At 54.7% G+C, this 24,232-nt stretch overlaps 1 protein-coding gene across 4 annotated transcripts in view; it reads left to right on the top strand.

Moving 5' to 3' along the window:
• MEF2D (myocyte enhancer factor 2D) overlaps positions 1 to 23,469 on the top strand; it is a 34,356-nt gene extending 10,887 nt beyond the window's left edge. The window contains exons 2-12 of one of the 4 annotated variants that reach the window (XM_059055122.2): positions 5,952 to 6,143; positions 6,756 to 6,959; positions 8,602 to 8,736; positions 9,590 to 9,800; positions 10,019 to 10,075; positions 11,722 to 11,912; positions 12,424 to 12,444; positions 13,714 to 13,843; positions 18,225 to 18,447; positions 18,923 to 19,229; positions 19,564 to 23,469. In XM_059055122.2, coding sequence (XP_058911105.1) covers positions 6,090 to 6,143; positions 6,756 to 6,959; positions 8,602 to 8,736; positions 9,590 to 9,800; positions 10,019 to 10,075; positions 11,722 to 11,912; positions 12,424 to 12,444; positions 13,714 to 13,843; positions 18,225 to 18,447; positions 18,923 to 19,229; positions 19,564 to 19,575 — 1,545 coding nt within the window. In that variant the 5' untranslated portion in view covers positions 5,952 to 6,089 and the 3' untranslated portion in view covers positions 19,576 to 23,469. Of the gene's footprint in view, positions 1 to 5,951; positions 6,144 to 6,755; positions 6,960 to 8,406; positions 8,545 to 8,601; positions 8,737 to 9,589; positions 9,801 to 10,018; positions 10,076 to 11,721; positions 11,913 to 12,423; positions 12,445 to 13,713; positions 13,844 to 18,224; positions 18,448 to 18,922; positions 19,230 to 19,563 lie in introns of all 4 variants that reach the window. The other 3 variants (XM_059055099.2, XM_059055143.2, XM_059055132.2) reach the window with 3 other exon arrangements.
• Positions 23,470 to 24,232: the final 763 nt, after the last annotated feature.

The raw sequence follows: 24,232 nt of genomic DNA, 5'->3' as shown, positions 1-24,232 counted from the left end.
GGCTCAGTCCTGGCCCCTGAGGGCCTCCTTGCCTCTCCCTGCCCTGCCCTAGGTGGGCCCTGCCCTTCCCTTGTCTGTCTCTTGGCAGGACTGCAGGATTTCAGAGGACAGGGTTGGAGTCCTGTCGAGTTTCGCCCACGTGCTTGGCCTAGCATCAGCTTCGTGCAAGCAGTTGTTGAACCTGCCTCTTGTTCTCTACCTGCTTCTCTCAATCCCTGTCTCTGTCTAGTCTTCTGCCTCTCCCTCTCTCCTCTGGCCCTCTCCTTGTCCGCCTCTGCCCCTCACTCTGCCTTCCTCTTGGACTCTTCTACCTCTTTTTCTCTGTCTCTTTTCCTGTGTCTGTGTGTCCCCCTCTGCCACCCCCCTCTGTGTCTGCCTCACCCACGCCTCCTCCCTCGTTAGTGAGCAGGCTGCTTGAGGCCGCCTGACTGTGGGGGTGACAGGTGGATTGGATTGTCACCCCCTCCCCCAGCGCCTGCTGCTTATTTCATGCCCTGCAGCCCAGCTACAGGGAAGGGGCGGGAGGAGGGATGACAGCTGTCTCCAGCACCTCCTGCCTTCCCCTCCAGTCCACAGCCTACAGCCCTGAGCAGCCTGGGAGGACGGGATGAAGGGCCTGCTTAATGAGAATTTCTCACTGTGTGGAAGAGCAGGGTTTGAAGCCCGATGCTCTGTGACGGGGGCTGCTCACTCAGCCTCTCTGGGCAGCTGCTCCATTTTGACTTGCTCTGGTATGGCAGCTCTAAAAGCAGATGCTCTGCAGTTCCTCTGAAACTCTGGGCCACTGGGACAGAGGATGGATATGGGTGGAAGGGTGCAGGGGAGAAGGGGAGGTAGGTAGTCCCCTGACAACAGCAGGAGAAAGGAGGTGGAGGCTAGCCACTGGAAGGCGCTTCTCCTGCAGCTCCCCCAGGAAGGGCAGCCCTGCTGCAACTGCAGCTTCAGGAGGCTGCCCTGACCGCTCCCCCCAACTCCTCCCGCTGGCCCCAAGCCACCTTCACACAGGAACTGAGATAGCATCATTCTGAAACCCTAGAATGGTTTGAATATTGCTCAGGTACCAAGTGGTGTTACATTGGGGGAGGCAGGAGCCTGTTACTTCTCCCATGCCCCCTCCAAACCAAGATCCCCTTTAGGGTACATTTTATATGTTATTTGCACCTTATTTGCATGTCAGTACAACCCACATGTTCCTATTGGGTCTGTAGCCCAGCTGAGGAAATCGGTTGTCTGTGGGGTCCTTCTGGAACCCCCACCGTTTCTGGTCCCCTCACTCAGCCTCTACTCCTTGTCAAGAGTGTTGTCAGATGAGCCACCTGCCCTGTGTCCTGTCTCATTTGCAAAGGCTTCTCTGCAACTACCCTTCTCCACAGACGGTGGGTCTGCGCCTGCCTCCCTGGGGCTCAGCCCAGCTGCCATCCTCCTCCCTCTTTGCTCCTTCTGTCTCTGTTGGGGGAGGCCCTATCTCTGTCTGCTCCCACTTACTCCCCAGGAGGTCTACCCTGCCTAATCCTGTCCTGCCAGCACTGCTCCGAGTAGGTGAATCAGAATCAGAAGCAGCTGGGTTCTTCGAGGGGGTACTTTTGGTGACAGAGATGCTGCCAGCCCAAGGAGTCACAGCTGTGGCCTGAGGTCAGGATTGGGTGGGCCCTGGGGCCATCAGAGCAGGAAGGCCATCCTGGATAACCCCGTCTCCGTGGCAGCCCTAAACCTTCCCAAGCCTTTGGCCTCCAGGAGAAGCAGCCAAAAGCCAGGTCATCTGGGAGGGCCTCCTGGAGGAGGAGCAGGCTGGAAAGGGGAAGAGGAATGGGGCCGGCCCAGGCGAAGAAAAGGCTCACATCTGGATAACAGATGCCCAGGCCTCCTGCTCCTGGCAGTTGGTTAGGTAATTAGGAAGAGAGCTAATTAAGGAGGTCCAGGTGTTCATTAAAATCTCCCTAATTGGATAGGAGGGAAGCTTGGACAAGATAGGCCTCCATACCTTGGATAGGGTCAGTTTAGGGTTCATTGTGCCCACCCAGGCCCCAGCCACCCCTTTTTCCAAAGTAAGGGCTGAGCTCTTGCCCTTAGTGTTCTTGCCCCCAAGCTTTCCAAGACTGCAACAGTGTAGAATGGATAGCAGAAGGGGAAAGAGATGAGTACAGACTGAGCCTGCTTTGTAGGAAGGCTCCTGGTTAGATAGGAGGAAGGACTGCCCAAGGTAGGGGCATCTCCTCCTCTGGAAGTGTTGGCACAGAGGTGGTAGGAGTGGCAATGGGGAAGGCGCCATGGGAACATGGAATCATAAAAAGTGCTTTGGGCTACTGGGTATAGATGAGGCCTGGTCTTTTTAACCCTGACTTTGCTCTGTCAGAGGATGCTCAGTGGGTCTCTGTGGCTTCCCTGTCTTCTCAGCCCTGATCCCTCTAGCATCCCAGCTCCCCCAGCATGAGGCGGGGGTGGGGGTGCTGGTGTAGGAGATCAGCCAGGGAGCTGGTTGCCAGGTGACAGTTGCCTAAGCAACCCAGTCCTCTCCATCTCCATGTACTCAGGGCTGCTCCTTAGAAGACTTTAGAGTCTCACCTTCTGTACCAACCAACCTGAGGGTAGGGAGGGTTGAGGACTGGAGTAGCAGGGGTGGTTGGAGGGTAGGTGGCATCCAAACAGGCAAGCTGCTGGCATAGCTGGGAGAGGAAGAGTTCTATCTCCACAGAGGATAGAGTGTGAAGAGCTGGTCCTGCAACAGAAATTAGACCAGAAGAAGGACTTCTCACAGGGTCACAGCGATGAAACAATCCTTTCTTCCTTTCAACAGACATTTCCCAAGCTCCTCCTTACAGGGGATAGAGTGGTGAAGGATACAGATGTGATTCCTGCCCTCATGGAGCTTCAGTCTCATAGGGGAGCCAGGCATTAATAGAAGCACAAAATTGTAATTATTTACAATCATGATAAGTGCTAGAAAGAAAAGAACAAAATACTCTGGGAGTCAGTAATCTTGGGAGAACCAAAGGAATGAAGTTAGCTTGTAGGAATGACTTTTCTGAGGATCGTGAGAGCAGAGAGAGGGATCTCTCCCAACTTCAAGGAAGAGATAGCATTGGCCATAAACTGGTAGAGGTTACCTCTCAGCAAAAATTTGCTGATGAACAAAAGGTGGCGAGAAGGAGATAGTAAAATGGGAGAGGGATGAAAGGTGGATACTGTGAGCCAGAGGAGGGTGATGGTGACTGCATTTACCAGTCTAGATTGGGGTTTTCAAGGCCAGGCCAGAGAATTCCATTTAAAAAACCCTCTTCCTGAAAAATTAAAAAAAGAAAAGAAAAAAAAAAAAAAGCCCTTTTCTTAGCCCTCCCTTGCCCTCAGTGTGCCCTCCCCCCACTTCTCTGCCAAACCTGTACCACTGCAACTCTGGAAAATACAGCCTTTGGATTGCACTGGGAGGCGGGGCAGCCGAAGTCCTCAGGCTGGAGCCTTTGCTGTGGCGTGTTTGGCAGAGATCGGGGTCACAGGCGAGGGATGGGGTGGCTGGAGCTGGTTCTGGGTCCAGATATCTGCTCAGCCAACTCAGGGTTGGCTGGGCAGGTGATGGTGATGTCCTAGGGCATGTGTGAGGGTGGACAGTAGGAGGCCCAGGGCCCGTGGAGCACCTTGAGATAAGGAAGAAGGGAAGAAGGTTTGAAGATTTCTCCCTGGGGAGAGAGAGGGAGGTGTGGAGGGTCCTTCTAGGAGTGGGGAGGGGGCTACATTGATTTCTGAAGGTACCTGGACAGAGCAGAAGCTCTCTTTCCAGCTGGGCTAGGGAATGCCTGAGGGAAAGTCCTCGTAATGGGAAAGGGTGGGGAGGGATATTCCTGCCTCCTCCCAAGTCCATAGATTCCCTGCCTTCCCTCTCTCCTTCCCTCTATGGCCAAGATGCCAAGGCTGAACTTTGGCATCTACTATGGAACCTTGGGGCCCACGGTTGAGTGGATATGGTAAAGGCTAGAGAAACTCAGCAGCCACTGGAAATGGGGGCTGGGGAGAGGGTTCCTAATTACAGGTGTCTCTGTCGTCAAACACACACCCTCTGCCCAGGTTGGTTGGGGGGAGGTGAGAGCCTACCTTCCTGGACTCTGTAGTGGGCCCTCTGGCAGGGACACTGTGGAAGGGAAACTCTGGAGAGGAGGTCTGGGCTTCTGTGGTCTGGACTCCTCCCAGGACCCTATCAGAGTGGCTTTAGAAAGCGTGGGCCCCATGCCTACTGCCCCTTTCCACCAGCTCCCACTATTCCATCTCTGGAATCACAGAGCCAGAAGGGCCCTGGGGTCATCTTATGCCTCCATCCTGGGCCCTTCCAGTCCCCGGGGGCTCACCCAGCCTGTTTAGGTGCTACCCATACCTGAGAACATGCACCTTTTCTGGCTCAGGCTGGGCTGCCATCCCTGTGTCTCCTTCCATCCTGTGGTACCTCATGCTGTACAGTGCAGGGCCTCCGTTTCCCTTCCTGGCTCTTTAATTGGAGCTCTTCAACCAGTGGGCCATGATGGGTTTATAGGTATACTGAGACAAGGATCCCTCCACCTGGTGCCTGTGTCCCCCTGGCTGCCAGCAACCTCTTTCCTGTCTGGCATTGGTTCTATATTTTCTCTACATGCTCTGAGTTGAGCAACGTTGGGAGGCAGTGCTCTTAGGCTGAGCTTGGGTTCTAGACATGCCCCACTCCTCTAGAGCAGGAGTTGGCAAACTGTGACCCATGGGCCAAATCTGGCCATGCCTGTTCTTATAAATCTAGTGTTATTGGGGGCACAGTCACACTCATTCTTTTAAATGTGTTGTCTATAGCTGCTTTCATGCTGCAATGGCAGAGTTGAGTAGTTACAACAGAGACGGTATGGCCTGCAAAACTTGAAATACTATTTGGCTTCTTTTTTTTAAAATATTTATTTACCTTTTTTTTTTTTTTTTTTTTTTTTTGCTGTAATAGGTCTTAGTTGCGGCATGCGGGATCTTTCGTTGTGGCACGTGGGCTCCAGAGCACGTGGGCTCTTTGTTGCAGCACACGGGCTCTCTAGCTGAGGTGCGCAAGCTCAGTAGTTGTGGCGCAAGGGCCTTAGTTGCCCCGCAGCATGTGGGATCTTAGTTCCCCAACCAGGGATCAAACCCACATCCCCTGCATTGGAAGGCAGATTCTTTACCACTGGACCGCCAGGGAAGTCCCTACTTGGCATTTTAAAGAAAAAATTTACTGACCTCTGGTGTAGAAGGGTGGTTTGTTTGTTTGTTTGTTTAAAGCAGCAGAATCCTTTCTTCAAAGCAGAAATTTAGGCCAAGGCCCACTGAGTAAAACAGATTGGTGTAGAGGAGCCCTGGTTAAAGGGAGATAGGGGTTCTGCAGCCCAAGCCCTACTTTGGGACTCCAGACTCCAGGGTTTCATGTGTCTGGTATGAGGACCACTGCTCTAGACCTGCTCTGGTATATTCTTGAGCCAGGGATGCAGACACACTTCCATTCTGGCAGCAGGTACACCAGGCTAGCTGTTCACAGCCTCGGCGGGTGTTCACTCAGCATGTTCTCTGCACTGGGCTCTGTATGGGAACCACCATCCTAGGCCAGCGGGGCAGCTGGCGAGCCCAGATGTCTCTACTTCTGGTGCGCTCTGGGGAGAAGTGAGGGGGTGGGACGTTCTCTAAGACCCAGACCCTTAGGAGCCAGGGAGCTCCCTGATTGTGTTCTGTCTGACCTAGAACCTGAGGGCAGCAGTGATGGTGTGGAAGGAGCCTGGAGCAGAGTCCTGGGCCCTGAGTGAATTCCAGCTTGTGCCTGGCTGTGGCATGCCATCACCTCAGGTCGCCACCATTTCCTTAGTTTGTGGATGGGGCTCAGATGCTTCCAGCGTCTCACAGCGGTGCTGTGAGGCTGGCCCGTGTGCCAAAGGAGCAGGCCTGAGGGTTGCCAGGGCTGACAGTCCTCTTGTGACCCTCCCACCCAGGAGGCTGTGCAGAAGGTGTCCTGCAGACCATGAACTGAGTGCTGGTCCGAGACTGTTCATGAGCACAGTGTAAGGTGTGCCGAGACCCGCCACCCAGCGATCCCCTCCCCTCCCCGGCACTGAGGATACCCGGAAAAGATGGGGAGGAAAAAGATTCAGATCCAGCGAATCACCGATGAGCGGAACCGACAGGTGAGGGGATCCGGGAGCTTCACGGAATGGATGAGGGCAGGGAGCTGGCCTCTGCCTCCACTCCACTTCCAGCCACTCCAAGAAGGCTTCCTGGAAGAAGGGGGCTCTGGAGTCTGTTATGGAAGGGCAAGGGCTGAGTTGGGAGAAGAGGAATCCCCACCTCCCTGCAGCTCTTAGGACCCTGTGTCCTAGAACCCCAAGACTCATCTGCTGCAACCAGGCAGACCTGAGCCCCTACCATATGCAATATGCAAACCTCAGGCCGCACCCAGGCACTTCCCCTTTGCCAAGATGAATCCTTCCCCTCCTCCTACCCCAAGGGAAGAGCCTGGAAGCTCTTCTGTTCTCCCTCCCTCACCTATTGATAGCCCCCAGCACAGAGGTGTGGAGTTATGTCCATCTGAATTTCTCTGCTTTCAGTGAATTGGCCCTGGGCTATGTCTTGGCCACGTGTTGGCCGAGGGGTGTTGACCTGTTCCTTGCCCAGACCAGGGGCTCCTGAGAACAGGGTTACCCTGAGGCAGGGGCTGGCTATGTCCAGCTTCCTGTAGGTGGGACTCCTGGTCTGACCTTGACTGAGCCAGACCTGGCCACCCACATGCCCACCTACAGGTGACATTCACCAAGAGGAAGTTCGGGCTGATGAAGAAGGCGTATGAGCTGAGTGTGCTCTGTGACTGCGAGATCGCGCTCATCATCTTCAACCACTCCAACAAGCTGTTCCAGTACGCCAGCACGGACATGGACAAGGTGCTGCTCAAGTACACGGAGTACAATGAGCCGCACGAGAGCCGCACCAACGCCGACATCATCGAGGTGGGCCCACGCACGCGGACCCCACCCCTGCCTGCAACTGCACACCACGTGCCCATGCAGCATGCACACTTGGACCTCCCTGTGCACACACACATGTACACCTGCCCATTGAAGCCCCCTCACCTGTGTGCACACACATATAAACCCACATCCTCTGCTACAAACCCCAGGCCCGAGAAGGAAGGAGGGCCATGAGGTAGACGTCAGATGGGGCTGCCCACCCAGCCCAGTCCCACCCCAGCCCTCTCTGAGCTGCTTTCTTCATGTGTGTCAGGCACAACATGACATCTCTGCTCTGTCTGCTCTCAAATTCTCTCTTTCTCTCTCTTTCCTTCCTTCTCCATCTTTTGATATGCTCCTGCATCTGTCTTCCTTTCTCTGTCTCCCTCTTTGTTTCCGTCTCTGCTGCTCTGTCTCTGTCCCTTTGTGGGTCCCTGTGGCTCTATTTTCTGTTTCAAAGAGCTGACATTGTAAACCATTAAAGGACGTGGGCTTTGGAATCCAGCTCTGTCCTTTACTGGCTGTGTGGCCTTGGGCAGGTGGTTTCGCTTCCCAGAGCCTTGGTGCCCACCTCCACGAAATGGGGCCAGTGCCTGCTTTGAAGGGTGTTGTGTGAATTGAATGAGACAGCCCAGTTCCTGCTTCTCACACTGGGGGTACAGGACCTGTGCCGATGAGGAAAGGTGCCTGGGAAGCCACAGGCCTGCCTTCCTGGAGCGAGACTTCCACTCCACAGATGTGGGGGAAATTCCTTTATTTTTATATTAGAGAAAACAGATTTACTTTAGACTAGAATGTAAAATTCACATTCATTTTCAAGACAAAAGAAGCATCTGTGAAGATGTTTTGAGCATGGAGAGGTCAGCTTTGGGGTCTCCTCCACACCACCAGGTGTGCATCCCCTACTTTGTGTGGGTGCATGGGAGAAGCTGTGGCCTTTGCTTGAGGACAGCGTACAAGGTGGTACATGGTAGAAACTCAGTAAATGAAAAGAAATGTTTTGTCTTTCTCCCTTTTATTCTTCTAGCTCTCTGTCTCCATTTCGATTTCTCTTTTCCCTTCTTTTAAGCAGAGCCCAGGAATTGAGCTGGGCAAAGTCAGCCCTGACTGCCTTGTGCTGGAGAGCCCTCAGTGCCTTCTCTCTGGGCCTTACCTAAGGGTGGACAGGCACAGGCTGGCTCAGGGCACCAGCCCCTCAGCTCATCCCCCAGAAACCCCCCACCCCACCTGTCACCTTGGAAGCACATGTCTCTGTGGCGGCTGCATTCCCTGGGTTAGGCCCACCTTCCACGTGACCCTGTATTCTGTCGCCTCCCCCACCAACCACACAGTCACACAGTGCCCTAGTAGGAGAGTCTTAGGGAAGGGCTGGAAGGAACGCCAGGGATGCGGGGGGTCGGGGCTGGGAGGACCCTCACCCCTACTGACGGTAGTGGTGCGGTTACAGACCCTGAGGAAGAAGGGCTTCAACGGCTGCGACAGCCCGGAGCCCGACGGGGAGGACTCGCTGGAACAGAGCCCCCTGCTGGAGGACAAGTACCGGCGCGCCAGCGAGGAGCTCGACGGGCTCTTCCGGCGCTATGGGGTGAGCCCCACTCACTCTCTCTCTGTTGGCCCCCCCTTCCGGCCCCTTCCCCCCCAGGCGCTGCACAAGAAGCACAGGGAATGTGAGAGCCCTGAGGTGGACGAGGTGTTTGCCCTGACCCCCCAGACGGAGGAGAAATATAAAAAGATAGACGAGGAGTTTGATAAAATGATGCAGAGTTATAGACTGGCCGTGAGTAGTCGCATGGAGGAGAGCCTCCCTGTGGTGCATGGTGTGGCTTCGCGCCCCGCCCCGGCCCTCGGCTGCCTCTGATGGATGTTCTGCTCTGAGCCATGCTGGGGCTATTGGTGACCACTGAGGAACCTCTGACGTTGGTCGTGATAAACCCGTGACCCTTGCTGAGACTCATCTTGGATGGAGCATAAGCCGGGAGAGGCCTGGAGTGTCCCCCTCACCAGCAAGAAGTGTGTAGATGACCTGAGATCCTTAGATGACAGGAAAGTAGAGAATGTACTCTTTGTCCAGATTTGTTTTGGGGAGAGGCCCCTTTGGGCCTGCTCTGACACCCCCAGCCCAAGATACTCAATAGCACTGTCAAGGGGAGGCAGAGACTCCTGCTGAAGGGGAGGGCAATGAGGTGGGTGAACGCCCTCTGCAGCAGGCAGACAGATGAGAGACGACAAGTGAGGTGACGCCCCGACCCACGCGCTCATCCTTAACAGCTGTGTGTGTGAGTTTGGGTCTGTACTCGGGGCCTCTAACCTGCTCTCTGTGTGTCCTGCCTGGCTGAGGACTAACCCACCTCCGCTAGGGGGGTTCCAGGTGTCCCCGGGTCTCTCTGCAGTGAGCAGAGCCTTCTTATTCTCTGGGCCAGAGCTGGATCCCAAAGCACTCCAACCAGCATACTTCCTTGGTGGGAGTGGCAGGCATGACTCCAGGGGGTTCCAGAGCAGAGAGATGGAGCTACTGGCCCAAGGACGCACAGCCCAGAGACTAGAGGAACCCTGGCCTGCCCTCCCAGGCAAAGAGAGTCCAGGGTAAGGGGTCACCCTGCCCTGACCCTGCCTCTCCATCTTCTGTCTAGTCAGCTGTCCCGGCCCCCAACTTTGCCATGCCTGTCACGGTGCCCGTGTCCAATCAGAGCTCACTGCAGTTCAGCAATCCCAGCGGCTCCCTGGTCACCCCTTCCCTGGTGACGTCATCCCTCACGGACCCACGACTCCTGTCCCCCCAGCAGCCAGCACTACAGAGGAACAGTGTATCTCCCGGCCTGCCCCAGCGGCCAGCCAGCGCAGGTAAGTGATCTGATAGGTGGGTAGGTGACGTGGCAATGAGGTGTGGTGAGACTTTGGGATTCCATTTTCCATGGTGACTATTTCCCTTCATCTACCACAGCACTCTCCCATGTATGTGGTTCCAGAGGGAAGGGACTGTGACTCCCAGTGAGTCCAGTTCCCAGGACTCACTCTGGAAGAGGGTGTCCTGTCGGCTTATGGTTCTCTTTTTCTTCCAGGGGCCATGCTGGGGGGAGACCTCAACAGTGCTAACGGAGCCTGCCCCAGCCCTGTCGGTGAGTAAAGCTGCCCTTCTGCCTGGGGGAGGGCCAGGGTCTGCCTGCTCGGTGGCCTCAGGTGTTCCAGGGACTGAGAGTGACCTAGATTAGGGGAGAGGAAGATCCCAGGGCCTGAGCTGGATGTAGTGTCTGAGGATTTTTAAGCCCCTGGATTTTTTTTGTCTGTAGCAGTGATTGGTGTGGATGATTGGCAGAGATGTAGGCTCAGGGAATTCTGGGAAAACTCTGAGAACTGACCAACATTTCTAGTTGGAAGAGAGGTTCCAGATTTTTCCAGTTCATTGGGGGGGGGGGGTGCGTCTGGTTGGGATCTGGAAGATACGAATATCTGACATTGGCAACAGATAAGAGGCACAGACTCACACACACTTACACACGTGTAGACATTTTCTCTTATGGAAATACCCAGACGTTAGATGTGCACTGGTAAGCACACGTCTATGAACCACAGAAGAAAGGCTGCTCGCTCCATGCCACCCCGCCCCCGCAGCAGCTGACAGCCCATCCTGCCCTGTGCCGTTGTCCGGCTGGTGACTATGACTTCGAATGTCACCATTGACGTCACCCCAACATTCCTGCCATTCCCGGAGTGATCCGGGAATTGGGATGGAGGCAGCTACACACTTCCAGGGAAGCAGTGTGCTCTCAGGGCAGAGGGCGAGGTGATACTTCTGACGTTGGTCACCTCCACATCTCTGGATTTTAGAGTTCCCCAGCTTGGCCCCAGGAACCATGTACTACCTCCTTGGCAGCAGTTGTGTACGGGGGCAGGAAATGGGGGGAATGGATGAATACCCCTCCCTCTCCAAGGAAAGGGCCAGAGAAGTGCCTGCAGACCTCAAAGGAACGGTGATACTTCTAGGCCCTCAAGCGCAACATGTAGAAAGTGGTTGTGTGGCCCTGGAGAAGTCATCACACCTCTCCCAACCAGTGGTTGGCAGGTGTTTCCTCGTCTGTAAATAGGGCTAATGATACATGTCCTGTCCGTCTTGCAGGGTTAGTGTGAGGATTAAATACAATGATATGCATGTGAAGGCCCTGTGTTGGCTATAGAGTGTGGAACAAACGTAAAAGATGGTTATTCTGCTTGTTATTACCAGTCTGATTTTGGTGGCAGCTATGTCATCAGTCCCCCAGTTCCAGTAACACCAGCACTGCAAGTGAATGGCTCGTCTTTTTCCCAGAGCTACAGGCATCTTGTCATGTGCTTATCCAAATCACAGCATCCCGAGCTCAAAGCGAGGGGAGCAGTCTGAGTGGTTGATTTGCCCTCGTGACCGGGATCCACACTGAGTCTCAACTTCCAGGCTGCCACCCTTCTCCAACCTGCGTCATTATGGGCCCAGTTGAGGGCAGGTGCTGGATTTCCTGTCGTTGGAGACCAGCTCCTACGACCCAGTCCCATCACATGTAGCTTAGAGGCAGGGAGATGAACCCAATGATTGAGGAGTAAGGAGTGTTCTCCCCTTACTCCCAAGACCAGGGTGGTTTTAGGGGAAAATTAGAGAACTCAGTAGCCACTCAAAGTCTGAACATGGCTTTGAGAAGTTCTGGGTGACAGGAGTATTGGTTTGGGAGCAGTTAACAGGGCTAAGTGGTGGGTCCATGTTTTTCCTTTTACCCTCATCTCTTCACCTTTCCAGGGAATGGCTACGTCAGTGCCCGGGCTTCCCCTGGCCTCCTCCCCGTGGCCAACGGCAACAGCCTAAACAAGGTCATCCCTGCCAAGTCTCCGCCCCCACCCACCCACAGCGCCCAGCTTGGAGCCCCCAGCCGCAAGCCTGACCTGAGGGTCATCACTTCCCAGGGAGGAAAGGGGTTAATGCATCATTTGGTGAGTGGGGTGTCTGGACCGAGGGTCAGGGGCTGGGGAATGGGAGAGTGGGGAGCAGTAGGGTGGGAGGACAGAGGTGACCCCTAGCAGGAGAGATAACCAGCAGTTAGGACTTACCTAGAGAGATCGGGGAATCGTGGCTTTTTATGAGCTCTTCCTTCCCGAAGGGCCTTACAAGAGGTTGGAACACAGAAGTACCAGTCTCAAGGGCAGTAAAAAGGGACAGGAAGTGGGAGAGAAGGTTCCCTGGTGATGATAGGAGGATGATCAGAGGATCTGCCTTTACAGCAGAGGGATGAGGATTAGACTGAGGGTTTCCTAACTGGTGGGCGTTGGGATATAGCATCTTCTGGAAATCAGTCAGGACAGTGAAGAGCTCTGCCCTTCTAGGCTGGAGAGCCATCCTGCTCCGATGCACAGAGGTAGATGGCATGGCTGTGGGGGCAGGCGCGTGAGGGGAGGGCTGGGGCCAGAGACTGAACCACCCCCTTGGTTTTATTTCTGCTCCCAGACTGAGGACCATTTAGATCTGGTAAGTGAGGCTATGAGATGTTTGCTGTGGCTTTAAATTCTGGGTTAGCCCATTGCTCTGCGGTCCCCCAGCATGGAGTATGTGTGTGCCTCTGTCCTTTTGCCTTTGTGTGTAGTATGTGGTGTTTGTTTATCTGGTTATTTGCCAAGAGCTATGCTCAGTGCCAAGTGGGATGCAGAGATGAACGGGGTGGGGGCGAGGGGTTCAATGCATGTGTATGTACCTGAGTGTCCGTGTATGTTTTCATGGGATGTTGTGTTCATGCAGACACACCTTTGTGTGTGTGTGTGTGTGTGTGTGTGTGTGTGTGTGCACGCACACTTGCGCCAGTGGAGTGGGCCTGCCTCAGGCCTCAGAGGTCCCATCTCAGTGTATCCCAGAGTACCTGGATTAGGCCCTTGGACTGGGGGTTGGATTGTGCTTGCCCTCTGACTCTACTCATGCCCACCCAGGACAGGGATCTCCTTAGGAGGGATGCCAGCCAGACAGGAAAATCGGTTTTCTAGGGAAAGCTGAGGCCCAAGGCAAGGCCAGAGTTGTCCTTGGTCAGGGGCTTCCCTGCTTCCCTCTGTCTCCTGGTGCTCCCTCCTGCACGCAGCCTGTCTCACAGACACTCAGAGGCATATGCAGCGCTCTTCCTCTGTCACACATATACACGCTTACATACTCACTCTCAGCCAGAAGTGGGGCGGGGGCTCCTCCCTCCCGAACTCCCTGACGGGAGGCCAGAGAGGCTGGAAAAGGCAGGCAGGCTTTGGCGGCCAACACGGCGGCAGTTACGGCCCCAGCGTGGAGTTGGAATAAACAAGTGACTCAGCAGCAGATGGAGCTGACAGCCCCACACACGTGTGTGCGTACACGCAGGCACACGCCACGCCAGGCCCTGCATTCCCCTCACAGATGCCAGCACACTTCTACCGGGGCGTGTGCTGCAGTGTGGCGGATGGAGGATAGACTCTTGGGGGACTAACCAGGAGATGAATGGAGACAGGGCCCATGGCTGGTGTTGGGGCCACAGGGCCAGCATATGTACCTTCCTTTTTGCATGTGTATAGGCGTCAGTGAATCTGTGTGTGCATGTCTCTCCCCATGGATCTCAGTGTCTCTGTGAATGCACCAGTGTGTGTTTATGTATCTGCGGGGCCTCCATGCTGAGGCATCCCTCCTGGGCCTTGAGATTCAAGGACCCCAGCTTGTCCTTGGAATGGGGGGCCTGGGTAAAGCAGCCCTCCCATTTGCCACCTCTTGACAGACTCTTTTCTCCTGCAGAACAATGCCCAGCGCCTTGGGGTCTCCCAGTCTACCCACTCGCTCACCACCCCAGTGGTTTCCGTGGCAACACCGAGTTTACTCAGCCAGGGCCTCCCCTTCTCTTCCATGCCCACCGCCTACAACACAGGTGAGTGTTCATGTGACATGTAGCTGTGTGCACTTGGCCTTGGGGCACAGGAGGGACCAGAGAAGGAACACGAGGTTCTCTGGGGGATGCCCCAATCTGAGGAGGGCCATTGATTTGGGGTAGCTCCTACCTAATTAAGGTTGCCAGATTTAGCAAATAGTAACATCAGTTGCCATTCACATGGTGATGGTGTTACTGGAACTGTCTCAAAGACATACTTGTGCAAAAATTATTCATTGTTCTGTCTGAAAATCAAATTTAAGTGGGTATGAGTCTCCCTTATTTTTAAATAGGACCTAATGGAGAAGGAAAGCCCTGTCCTTGGGGAGCTCCCATCTGAGGTGGGTTGAGCAGCTGGGTGACTCGGGCTGACCAGGGTCGGGGAGTGGGGAGGGGAGGGTGCCGAGGTTAGCAAGGCTTCCTGGAGGAGAAGAATGAAGGAATGAGAGAGAGACAAAGACAGAGAGAGACAGGGAGGCTGAGGAGGCCCGAGAGGAAGCATGGTCGGGAAGATTTATCCAGCTTCCTGGGAAAGCCAAGTAAGGACTCCAGGGCGGGGCGGAGGAGGAAGAAGGGGGTCTCTCACCCTGATGATGGTTTGGTAGAATGATGAGGGGGAAAGGGAGGAGGAGGTCTGATGAAAGTGGGGGAGGGGATCTGAAGGGGAAGAATCACTTGGAGACATGGGAGAGACCTCTGGGTAGAAAAATTCAGAAAGGACACCCAGTGCTTGGGCCGTCCTGGGTCCCCAGGGCTGTCCTGGCCTCTGTCACCCACTCACACCCTCCCAGGAACAGTCTGTGACATTTTCAGCCATCCTTGCCTGCATTCCAAGCTGCTGTGTCAGGAAGGACTTCCCAGTGCGGAAATGCCTTGTCACCATATTTCAGAGCATCGATGTGGCTGGGAACCTGGTCTGTTTCTCCCACTGAAGAGGCTTCTGATGTTCCCCAGCTTTTCTCACCTGTGAATGGCTTGCATCAGGGCTGTTCTGTGGTGAGATCAGACTAGACCAAAAGACCCCTAAACTTCTACCCACTCCCCAAGCCCACATTCCAGAGTTGAACCATGCTAGGTAGGTCCCAGACACCAGTACAAATACCCACAAAATCCCACCTCTTCCCTGTGTGTAAAAATCCAGAACCCAATCCTGTGTGTGGGAAAGCCCTTCGGGGCAGGTATAAGAGCTGGAGGAACCGACTCGTGTTGAGAGGCCAGACCCTGGCATGTGGGTTGGTGTTCAGATTTTATCACCTGGGTGGGTGTCTTGTGAAGTCCCTCGTCGCTTGTGTGTGCTCCCATGTGTGTACCCGCTCCCAAGTTATCATGTCCTTGGGCCGCTTCAGAGAGGACCGCTTCAGATGGCTGCACCTTCGGGGGCCAGTAGGAGTTCTCATATGTGAGTTGTGGGTGGACAGGAGGTCTCTGAGGCCCTTCTAGCCCTGCCAGTGGGGGCAGTTGGTAGAGGGCAGCACAGGCCACTTTTCAGGAGCTGCTGTTTATTTGGGAATCCCATGGTGGTGGTTTCCTGCCACCTTCTCAGGTCCCCCACCAGTCTCTGTGAAGCAGGAGGCAGGTTAGTGGGTGTCAGTGAACCTGCGACAGGCGCTCAGCAAGGCCAGAGTTTAGACTCTTTTTGTCAGTCTGGTGTGAAAGCAGGTTCTGACCCTGGGCCTGCCGTTGGAGCCCTGCTGGGAAATATTTGGGCTTTCTCACATCCTCTCAGAAACCAAGTGCTCCAGTTTCTCTTGCTGCAGGAGTAGTTAAGCAGACCTCAGTTTTAAACAGCAGGTGTTTTCAGGTGACCCTATGTATATAAACAAATCCCCAATGAACACATTGCAGTGTAGGTGTTCACTATTTACAGTGCTTGGCCCCAGTCCAAGTTCCGGCTGGGGGTGATCCGCCCGTGGTAATATCATGGATAAGGGCCGCACCTGGCCCCTTGTTGACACTGGCTGCAGAGGTCTGGCTGTGGTCGCTCTAGGAGAAGACCGAGGGGCCTGCTGGGGAGCCAGATCTCCAGGTAGACAGGGCTGGAGTGTGGTGGGAAAGTGCAAGACTGGGGTTTGAGTCCCTACCATTCACTGGCTGGGGGACATTGGGCAACACTGCACTGTTCAGGGTTGGTTTCCTTGTTTGTAAAATGAATGTTGTAAATAGTTGGTCCTAGAGGCCCCTGTCTGCCCTTGGTCTGCTTTTTATTTTTTATTTATTTATTTTTTTTGTGGTACGTGGGCCTCTCACTGTTGTGGCCTCTCCTGTTGCGGAGCACAGGCTCTGGACGCACAGGCTCAGCGGCCATGGTTCACGGGCCCGGCTGCTCCGCGGCATGTGGGATCTTCCCAGACCGGGGCACGAACCTGTGTCCCCTGCATCGGCAGGCGGACTCTCAACCACTGCACCACCAGGGAAGCCCTGGTCTGCTTTTTAAATGTAAGCATCTCAAAACTCCTGGCTAATTAACATTGTTATGAGACCAGAGGCAAGCGTGGACCGTCTATAGAGTGAGATTTAAAGGTAATAGAGAAGCCTGGGGCCTTGTCTTAGCTCTGCCATTGGCTTTCTCTGTGACCTGGGGAGAGTTCCTCAAACTTGAGGCTGCAGTCACCTCATTTGTAAATTAATAATAACAGCAGGTAAGTATTTTGATTATTTATCATGTGCCAGACACTGTTCTACATACTTCGTGTGTATTAACGTGCTCAGTCCTCATAGCAGCTGAGTGATGCAAGCAGGATTATTGCCTCCAGTTTATGGACAGACTAAGTAACTCGCCGAAGGTCACATGGACTGTAAGTGGAGGTGGCCAGGAAGTTTGACCCCATCGCTCATGCCCTTCACCTTACTGTTCTATTGCACAGATAATCCTGTCTTCCCTGCGTAAAGACAGAGGGCTGGAGCAGATGGCCCCTCAAGTAGGAGCACGTGGTGTAGCGTTGGGAAGACTGGCGGGTGTGCCCTCCTCATCACACCACGGTGCGGGTCAGCCTGTGTTCCTCAGGGAAGGCATTTTCTAAAGTGTCCCAAACAGGCTGCAGCATGAAACATAACAGAGCTGTGTAAATTGTGAAACATTTCATGGTTCTGTTTGTTCTGTGACAGTGCAAACATCACAATTTCTTCATTAAGACAGAAATTTTGAAAACAACAAGTGCCACCTCTTGGGAAAATCCGCCAGAACCTTGGCCAGTTGTACCGCAGGCCTGTTTCACTCACAGCCCCTCTGCTCTTGTAGGCCCTTCTGGGCGGCAGATGTGCATCTTCTGTGTTTGTGGGCACGGCAGCCCGAACGCTTGCTGCTACCTATTTGTACCTGTTTTATGTGTTGACAGTCTTCAGGAGACTCAGGGACTTTGAGGAAGGTGGAATGGTAGTTACAGTCATTTGCTTCAGATGTGCCATTCACCTAGCATTTCCCACCATTCCCCTCTAATCTCAGAAAGGCTCTTGAAGACTTGACAGTTGAAGAGATGACAATTACACATATATTAGACCTTCCCTACCTACCTTTTTTCCCCTTTTTTATTTTTTTAAAATTTATTTATTTATATTTTTAATTTTGCCAGGTTTGGGTCTTCGCTGCCGCACGCGGGCTTTCTCTCGTTGCAGTGAGCGGGGGCTACTCTTTGTTGCGGTGCGCGGCCTTGTCATTGTGGTGGCTTCTCTTGTTGCGGAGCACAGGCTCTAGGCACGCGGGCTTCAGTAGTTGTGGCACGCAGGCTCAGTAGTTGTGGCACACGGGCTTAACTGCTCCGCGGCATGTGGGATCTTCCTGGACCAGGGCTCAAACCCGTGTCCCCTGCCTTGGCAGGCGGATTCTTAACCACTGTGCCACCAGGGAAGTCCCTCGCCTTCTTTTTTAAAATTGACATTCTAAAAGTGATACCTACACATGGTTTAAAAAAAAAAAAAAAAAAAAAGTTAAACATTATTTTAAAAAAACCACCGGGCTTCCCTGGTGGCGCAGTGGTTGAGAGTCCGCCTGCTGATGCAGGGGACACGGGTTCGTGCCCCAGTCTGGGAGGATCCCACATGCCGCAGAGCAGCTGGGCCCGTGAGCCATGGCCGCTGAGCCTGTGCGTCCGGAGCCTGTGCTGCACAAGGGGAGAGGCCACAGCAGTGAGAGGCCCGCGTACCGCAAAAAAAAAAAAGAAGAAGAAAAGAGAAAAAAACTACCTCTCTTATCGTAGCACCTCGTAGTTTGCGTTTCTTTGAGTGCCATCTTCACTGAATTCGTACGGGCTTATTTGATTATTCACATCTGTCGTTAACAACTGCCCCTACCCCGATAGTCCTGGAGGTGGCTCCCGCATGGGAGCCTCGGTCCTCTCTCCCACTGCAAGAAGCTCACCTGCACTTTCTTCCCCACCCCGTGCAGATTACCAGTTGACCAGTGCAGAGCTCTCCTCCTTACCGGCCTTCAGTTCGCCTGGGGGGCTGTCGCTAGGCAGTGTCACCGCCTGGCAGCAGCCGCCGCAGCCACAGCAGCCGCCGCAGCCGCCACAGCCCCAGCCGCAGCCGCAGCCACAGCCTCCCCAGCAGCCCCAGCCGCCACCTCAGCAGCAGCCCCACCTGGTCCCCGTGTCCCTCAGCAACCTAATGTGAGTCCCGGGGATGCCCCGCCAGTGTTGGGGAAGGGGGAGCTGAGGGGTGGGAAGACGAGGGGCCTCTTGAGAGCTGAGATCCCTTTGAGGTTATCTGTCATCAGTGGACAGCACATAAGCCACTAAGTGTCAGCCCTGGAGTCCCCTGTCTAGGCCTGGGAGAGCCATCCTGAACATTTCCCCCAGCCAGCCCAGGCTTGGGGTGGGGTGTGGGGCCCTCCTGGCTCTGCAGAAGACAGCATGGGATGGAAAGACAACTCATGTGACTTCTTTTCCTTCTCTTCCCTTCACTTGGCCCTCTCTCTCTCCTGCTGCCCCTGTCTCCATCCACTTGCCTCACCCCACCCCCAACCCCCATCCTCTCACTTTCTGTCCTCTCTCACTCCCTGTCGTGTGACCTCCCATCACTTTTTCTGTCCCTCACCTCCTCTATTTCTGTCCCCTGTACTCCATGCCCACTTCCTGTCTCCAGCCCCGGCAGCCCCTTACCCCACGTGGGTGCTGCCCTCACGGTCACCACCCACCCCCACATCAGCATCAAGTCGGAACCAGTGTCCCCAAGCCGTGAGCGCAGCCCTGCGCCTCCCCCTCCAGCTGTGTTTCCGGCTACCCGCCCTGAGCCTGGCGACAGTCTCAGCAGCCCGGCTGGGGCCTCCTATGAGACGGGGGACCGGGATGATGGACGGGGAGACTTCGGTCCCACACTGGGCCTGCTGCGCCCAGCCCCAGAGCCTGAGGCTGAGGGCTCAGCTGTGAAGAGGATGCGGCTCGATACTTGGGTACTGTAGCATCACCCCTCCGGTCTGCCGTTGTCTGCTACACCCAGGGACTGGTCCATATGCCCCCAGCCTGTCTCATCTCCCACCTAAGAGGCCCTGTGGCCAGCTAGCCCTCCCATCTGCCCTATGGGGCAGCACCGACACCCTTTCACCCCCGCCAATGGCCTGTCTCCCCTCCCTCCAGCATCAGCCCTTCTGCTCGATGGCTTCCTCCCCTCAGAGCTGGCCCTGCCACTAGAATCCCGGCCCTACTGGGAGAGGGACGTGGGGGGGCACATACCCCGTAGCCTGGGCCACGCCCTCACACCCCCTTCTCCATCTCCTCTCTTCACAGACATTAAAGTGACGGTTCCCACTCCCCTCCTCTCAGCCTCCCTGATGAAGAGTTGACAATCTCACCGCCCACCCCTCCCTGTCCTGGGCTCCTCCCGCTCGACCCCCACTTCCTTTCTTGTGCTCCGTGTCCTGTTGACGGTTACATTTGTGTATAATTATTATTATATTATTATTATTATTATATTTTTTTTAATTTGGATTCTCGCTTTAGAGAGGGGGATGCTCCCATCCCCTCTTTCTGCACCCCCCACCAGTTTCACTGGCTGGTGGGCTCTTTTTTTGCGGGAAGGGGGGGGACACTTTGCACGTTGTACACATATGCTGCAGGAGGGGGTGGGGGGCCTGATAGGCCTTGGGAAAGGACAGGTGCCGAGCCCTGCATGCGGGGCCCTCCCACCCCATCCCCCAGACAGAGGGAAATAACCAAAAACTACCAAACAACAAAAACCCCTTACAATAGACTAAAACCCCAAAGTCGGCCTCATGGATGGTTTTGTGTTTCAGGGGGAAAGTGAGGCAGAGGTTCTGAAGAAGGTCTCTGCTTCTTGGCTCTTCCTATGGCCACAGGCACACGGGGCAGAATACCCAAGCCTGGGCCCCAGAGGCCCCTGCACACACACCACACACTCTCAACTGATTCTTGTGTGATCTGCACCTCCAAGGTGTGTGGGTGCTGGCCGAGGTTTGGGGCTGGGAAGGCTGCCTGGGAATCGAGGCTGGAGGGGAGGGGCTTGAGGTGGGGCCCCTATGAAGCACAGTTAGAGAGAAAGACAGAGAGCCATGAGGAGAGGGCTGAGGAGGGGCAGAAGGGCTGGGGCAGGGGGTGAATTGGGGGCCCCCTCCCTTCCCCAGCACTTTCTCTAAGATACACAGTGCAATAGCTCCCCATCCCTCAGTTGACACCAGCCCTGTAAAGCTGGCCACAAAGCGCAGGGAGAACTGGGGAGAGTGAAGTGGCTCAGCAGGAGGCGGCCTCAGGCACCCCGGGGTGCCCGAGGACTGGAAACCCTTGCATCCAGGGACTAGCGTGAGTGAGGGGACTTGCTCTTCCTTGCACGTACACATCCCCAGAGGAGTGGACATTGGGGTGGTGTGTGAGGGTGGGCGAGGGGATGGAGGAGGTCCGCAAAAGGCCCGCCTCCCTTCTTTCCTCCTTGGCCCCTCTCCCCAGCCCTCCTCCCAGCTCCTTCCGCTCCTGACCCCTCCTCCCTGCTCTTGGCGCCCTCATTGTCTCGCTACCTCCTGTCCCACCACCCCCAGGCCGCATCCCACCTTCTGTCTTGGCTACTGTAATTGTAAATAGCAACCTTTGGAAAACGTTAGCAGTGTAACAGTCCAGGAAACTGTTTTTTTTTTGTTGTTGTTGTTGTATTGATATGAAATGAGATTCTATTTTTGTCAAAGTATATTGTAATAATAATGACTCAAACGGCCCGTACTGTACAGATGAGATTCTTCTGCTGTTGTTCTTGCTCCCCTCCCCTCCCCCCAAGTCCGCCCTCTCTACTGCCTCCCCAGTGGGGGCAGCCAAAGCGTGGGGTCCTGAGACCCCAGGCTGGATCACAGATCAAACTGGAGGGGGCAGGCCCCCGGCCCGCAATCCACCACTACCCACTGCCCTAAGGGGCCTGTCCTGGGGTGACATGGGCAGGCAGACTGGGGCCTGCCCCGCTCCTTCACATAAGAAGCCCAGCCCCTCTGCCCAAGGGGTGCAGTGCTCCCTTGGGTTTTCATCCTGGTGGGAAAGTAGAGTTAGATAAGGCCCGGTTTGTGGTAGGTGACACTCTGCCTTGCCTCTATGATCCAGCCGCTTGCAGTATTCCGACACTTGATGCAGGGAAGGAAACCAGAGCAGAGGGGTGCGTGTGACCGCACAGGTACCCAAGTGTGTTTATGAGGGCATCTGGTATTTATGTGTCTGAGTGTACCTTTGTATTTATGTGTGTGTGTGTATGGTTGCATGGGTTTACCTTTATGTGTCTCTGAGCCCATCTGGGCATGTGTGTGTGAATCTGTGTGAACTGAGCTCTGAGAGTATGTGCCTGTGTGTGTGTGCGCATGCCTGAGTGTGTGTTTACAGAGGGACAGATGGCTCTTCTTGCAGCCACACAGCCCTGGCTTCCAGCTCTATGACCCTCCTTCCTGAGCCCCACTCTCTTCTTCCCTGCTGCATCCCCTGTTCTCACCCTCAACTCTAATACGTTTTTACTTCACTTGGGGATCTGGCACTTGGCCCTCTTTGCTTCTCCCTATAGCCCTACCTCTCCCGCAGCTCCACGCACAATTGTTCACCCAGTCCCCAGGCCTTTATACCCAGCTCCCTTTCTTGGAGTACCCTCTTCCCCCAACACCTCCTCCTGCTTTCAGGATGATACTCAAGTTCCTCTTCCTCTCTGCAGCTTTTTGCTCACCTGGGCTGTGATCCTTCCTTACAGCTTACCCCCCAACTGCTGATTGGGCACACAGCATGCCCAGTCTTCCTGCACGTTCCTAGAGGGAGTGTCAAGAATCGATGAGACTTGATCAGGACCTTGAAAGAAGCCAGGGTGTAGTCTTGTGCATGCATGCATGCATCCCCAGAGCCTTGCCCAGTGCCTGGCACATAGCCAGCGCTCAACAAATGCTGATTGGGTGAAAGGTGAATGATAGGTGCTCAATAAACGTTGAATGACTGGCCTTCCCTTCTCAGGCTATTCCCGCCATCAGTCTGCCCACCTTTCTAGGCTGGGCTTGGCCACCATTAAACATGGGGTCGGGGTGAGGGCCCCTGCAGTTCACGGTGCAATATTCACCAGTTTTGCCCTCTGCCTTGTAATGGCAAACCTGGCTTTTGATTACCATGTGTGGATGTGTGTGTGTCCTTTTCTCTCTATCCCTGGGGGCAGGGGGTGATCTGTGAATGAATATGTGACATTTCTACAATTCAGTATCCCGAGGTTTCTCTTGGGGTAGGGGCCCCTGGCCGGCCTGATGAATGGGTCTCTGGGAACCCAGACCTCAAGTGGGGACTTCATTTCTTCTTCCTCTCACAAGCCAAATTTGCCTCCACCCACTCCTTCCTCCGAAGAACTGGGCATTTGCCAAAGTAATCACTGGAGTCATCCAATGCCCCTCCCCTCCCCAGGTTTCCCACAGCTTTCAGGGATAGTGGGCAAGAGGACCTCCCACACATACACACCCCCCCCCCCAGTGGAACACACCATTTCCCCTCCCCCCAGCAGTGCACTCAATGCAGGGAGGAGACTGACCCCTGACCCTTATCCAGCCCTTCCCACCTTGGACAGGAAGGAAGTAATGCACCTTCTCTTGCTGATTATTTATTTGTTTGGAGAGACAGAAATGATGTAAAAGTGTATCTAGAAATATCTATATCTATATATTTTTAACTGACTCTTTGGAATCCCCTGGGGTGGGGTGGGGGGTGAAATTAGGCTTTCACGGAGGGGAGGAGACATGGAGCCTGGGAACGCTTCATCTCCCCTCCTGCCGCCTCTCCATCCCCTAAGCAGTTGGTAGAAGGAATGGGATTTGTAGCGGGGGAGGGGGGCTGGAGTGTTATATGGAGAATCTGGATTCTCTCTGTCTTCCCCATTCAAGTCTCAGAGGGAAGGGGGGAGGGAGAGGGAGGGGAGACAGGCCCGGAGGTGCCCCACCCTCAAACCCGACAATCACCCACACTCCTAGGGCTCATCCTGGGTCCTGGGGAGGGCGAGTCCAAGTGTGTGACTGTTGATTTGTTTTCAATATTTCTTTTTGTGCTGTATGGTGATGCTTTCTTAGTATTCTACACAATAAGAAAAGACAAAGTCCTCGAGATTCTTATGAGTTTTGTTTGAAAACTCTTTCACTATATTTGTTGTAAAGAGGTTTACTATTAAAAGAAAAAGAATACACGTTTCTGATACTTCGGCCTGGGTTCTGGTTTCTTTGGTGCGGTCGGCTGAGGAGGGGAAGGAAGGATCGTGTGGCCCTGCCAGGGTGGGAGTCCAGAGCTCCACCTCAGCAGGGAAGAAGGGCAGTTGGCCTGCCAGGTGGACACTCACGATGTCTGAGGTGGGGTTTTCAGGTGAGAATTTCTTCCAGGTGCTCTGTCAGAAGCAGAAGCAGCCCCAGGACTCAGGAGGGTTGTCTGGTTAGAAGCCAGAGGAGGGAATCCTGGGACACAAGAAAAACAAATACTACTCAAGGCCAAGTCAGGAACACATGGAGTGTGCGTGGAGGAGTGGGATAGAGGACCTTCAGCTACGGAAAACTTTTCCACGGCAGAAAGTTGCCCAGGCACTCTTATTAGGCACAGATGGATTCCACCCTCACGGCCCCCCGAGTTCCCTCCCGAAGGGGCAGCTGCCCTACCCCTCCCTTCTGAAGCCCCTTTTAACAGTGCCAGGAGCCTCTCCCTGCCCTCCTCACATACCCCAAAGGGCGTCCCCACCTGGTGCCTTTCTGCAGAGGCTGGCAGGGGCTGGTGGCTCTTGCTCCCGAAGCCGTGTGCCCTGCGCAGCTATGCTGTAGGGCAGATGCAGGGGCTCTGGAGGGAAGTGCACAGGGAGGGCCTGGCTCAATACTAACAGGGTTTGGCCACTCTTCTGTACTAGGCCCATGCTAGGTGCTGCAGAGGCAAAGATGGAGTACGAAGGGCCCACATATGATGGTGGTGACAGGCCTGC

This window comes from Kogia breviceps, chromosome 1 (genome assembly GCF_026419965.1).
Source record: "Kogia breviceps isolate mKogBre1 chromosome 1, mKogBre1 haplotype 1, whole genome shotgun sequence".
In the NCBI taxonomy this organism is placed as follows: domain Eukaryota; kingdom Metazoa; phylum Chordata; class Mammalia; order Artiodactyla; family Physeteridae; genus Kogia; species Kogia breviceps.
This window is presented reverse-complemented; position numbering and strand designations above follow the sequence as displayed.